The following is a 2,818-nucleotide window of genomic DNA, read 5'->3' on the forward strand; positions in this document are numbered from 1 at the left end:
CAATAGAACGGAGCCCTTAATATATAGTAAAAAGATGATGTGTGTAAGTGTGGAGACCACACGAAAGAGAAATATTAATATATTGGAATTGAGGACCAAAACATATAAAAAAAATAGGTGTATCTTTTTTTAAAATACGATCATTTAAAAAAGTATATCTCTTTTTAAAATACAGCGAGGGAGTAATAAACTCAGATTTTATCACGTGAAAATAACACAACATGAACCGAGCTAGAATCAGATCAATTTCGGACACAAGATTAGTATAGGGAAGTCACACTTAATCACTTATATTAGTCCAACGACCGAAAGAAATTTTGTTAAGGGAGAGAGAAAAAACAGAAGCAACCAAAAGGCTAATAAGGACTTCTTCCCTTCCAACCTCCCCCATCATTCCCCATCAATTCAAAGTTTGAAACCCCCCTTCTTCGTCTTCACTCATCCCCATCTCTCTATCTCATTTTCTCTCTCCTCTAAAACAATGGAAATCACTTCTAAATTCAAAGACAGAGAAAACAATTCACCCCCTTTAAACTCCCCCACTAGCTGCAGCACCACTCAACCTCCATTACCCATTACCAGATCCGACCCCAATAGCCCTTACCCAACAACATTCGTAACCGCTGATACTTCCTCTTTCAAACAAGTAGTCCAAATGCTAACCGGATCCTCCGAAGTTACACCCAAGCACAACCCAAAACCACCTCAACAACAACAGCAGCAACAACAACAAAACCACCATGAAAACCACTCTAGAAACTATGTAATACCACCCGTTAAAACCGCTCCCAAAAAACAGGGGTTCAAGCTCTACGAAAGAAGGAACAGCATCAAGAATCTGATCAGCCCATTAAACGCAGCGTCTGCGAACTTCACTCATCAAAACCCGTCGTTTTCACCGCGGTATAAGACGGAGATTCTGTCCCCGAGTTTGCTCGATTTTCCATCTTTGACTTTGAGCCCTGTTACACCCTTGGTTGAAGATCCTTTTAATAAATCATCGCCGTCTATTGGCGGCGGGAGTGGCGGCGGTGGTAATTGCGGCGGATTTGCGGCAGAGGAGGAGAAGAAGTCGATGGCGGAGAAGGGGTATTATTTACACCCTTCTCCCATTTCTACCCCTCGAGATTCACAGCCGCAGTTACTCACTCTTTTCCCTCTGTCTTCTCCTCGGGTTTCTGACCCTTAAAATAATTCAATAAATAGAAGGAAAAAAAAAGTATGGAATTGAGGAGAGAGAAACAGATATTTTTATAGTGTATGATTTAATTTGTGTAGTAATTTGATCCTCACTACAGATGTATGGTGGGTGTTAATTGAGGTAAAATGTGGGTGTTAAGTACGGAGTAGTTTGTTATGATATATGAATATATAAATACGTCTATACTTTTACCGGCGTTAACGAGTTGAGTTGAGTTGAGGCTGAGGCCGAGTTTATTCAAGTTACGAGTCGAGCCAAGGCCGAGTTTATTCAGGTTGCACAATGTGATCCTTTGATTGACATGGGTGTGATCATAATTCTTGAATTGTTTGAACTTTTAAGTTTGATTTTATTTCTAAAATTAGTAATAGTGGTGAATATGAGCATAATTAGGTAATACTATTAGCTACTCCCTCCGTTTCTTTTTGTTTGTTACGTATTCTTTCACAATGTTTGTTACGTGGGAAAATCTTTTCTTTTATAAACTTATTAAACTATCATTTTTTGTGCCATCTTTTAATTTTAATTGGTCCAATTTTTTCAACTTATTAAATTTCTTTACAATTTCCCAAATATGTTAAGTTAGTAATATTTGTGCTTTTCCATTATTGGTTCATTTTGATAAATAAAATAATTTAATTGGTTGTTGTAATGATTAGTGGATTGAGGTTTTACTTGAGTTTATTTTTTTAATAAAAGATAAAAAAATCTTTATTATACGTTAATAAACGTGTAAAAGTCCAAACATAACAAACAAAAAGAAATAGAAAGAGGAGAATCTATTGAGTTTGAGGTACGATAGAGAGAGTATTGTTTGAAATTCGTGTATAATGACTTTTGTTGCATCTCATAAAATTAAGAAAACTAATCACAATTTGGAATCTTAATTGCGTCAAATTGTCGATGTGTATGAAGGTGGCAAGCTTTACTATCATTATTCTTAGATAATGTAAAGCACTTGCATTTGGTGATCCCTACTCGTCTTTTTTTTTTTGTTGGTGGATGAGACAAGAAAATTATTGCATGGTCTCGAATAATTACTCAGTAACATTCACATTTAGCGATAAATAGGTAAATCTCCTATTGCAAGATCGAGGGTCTTTCTGCTGTACCCTATTCTTAAATACTTGAAACAGTTTAAATGACACATCTATCGAGACAATGGTTTGGCCGTAATTATATACTCCGTACAATTACATAATGGTGAATATTTAAAGAAATTGATATTTGAAAATGTACACTGAGACTAAAACTAATCCAACAACATATTATACAATAATATTTAATTTTTATATTATTAGTGAGAAAAAACTTGGTAAAAATTACGGAGTAATATATAAATAGTGTAAAAGTTAAAATATCAAGTATTCAAGAATTGAGGGAACATGTTTTAAGTTATGTCGATTTAAAATGTATGTAATACCAATAAATTAGAAGGAAATGAATGGGTTTACTACCAACCCCTTTATTACTACATGAAATATTACATAGGAGTAACTTAAAATCGAAACGGAACCGAACACTGACCGGTAATTATAGTGACCTTGTGTCTATATAAGGAGAGGGGATCTAGGCAAGTAGGCATGTAGCATTGTAGCTAAGGGAAACAGGAAACAT

General features: G+C 35.1%; 1 protein-coding gene across 1 annotated transcript; it reads left to right on the forward strand.

Moving 5' to 3' along the window:
- Nucleotides 1-321: 321 nt before the first annotated feature.
- LOC110783584 (VQ motif-containing protein 4-like) lies at nt 322-1,713 on the forward strand. The gene has a single exon (XM_021987936.2). It carries the CDS (start codon nt 482-484, stop codon nt 1,187-1,189), a length of 708 nt encoding a protein of 235 aa, XP_021843628.1. The 5' UTR covers nt 322-481; the 3' UTR covers nt 1,190-1,713.
- The last annotated feature ends 1,105 nt before the right edge of the window (nt 1,714-2,818 follow it).

This window comes from Spinacia oleracea, chromosome 4, assembly GCF_020520425.1.
Source record: "Spinacia oleracea cultivar Varoflay chromosome 4, BTI_SOV_V1, whole genome shotgun sequence".
NCBI classification, from domain to species: Eukaryota; Viridiplantae; Streptophyta; class Magnoliopsida; order Caryophyllales; family Amaranthaceae; genus Spinacia; species Spinacia oleracea.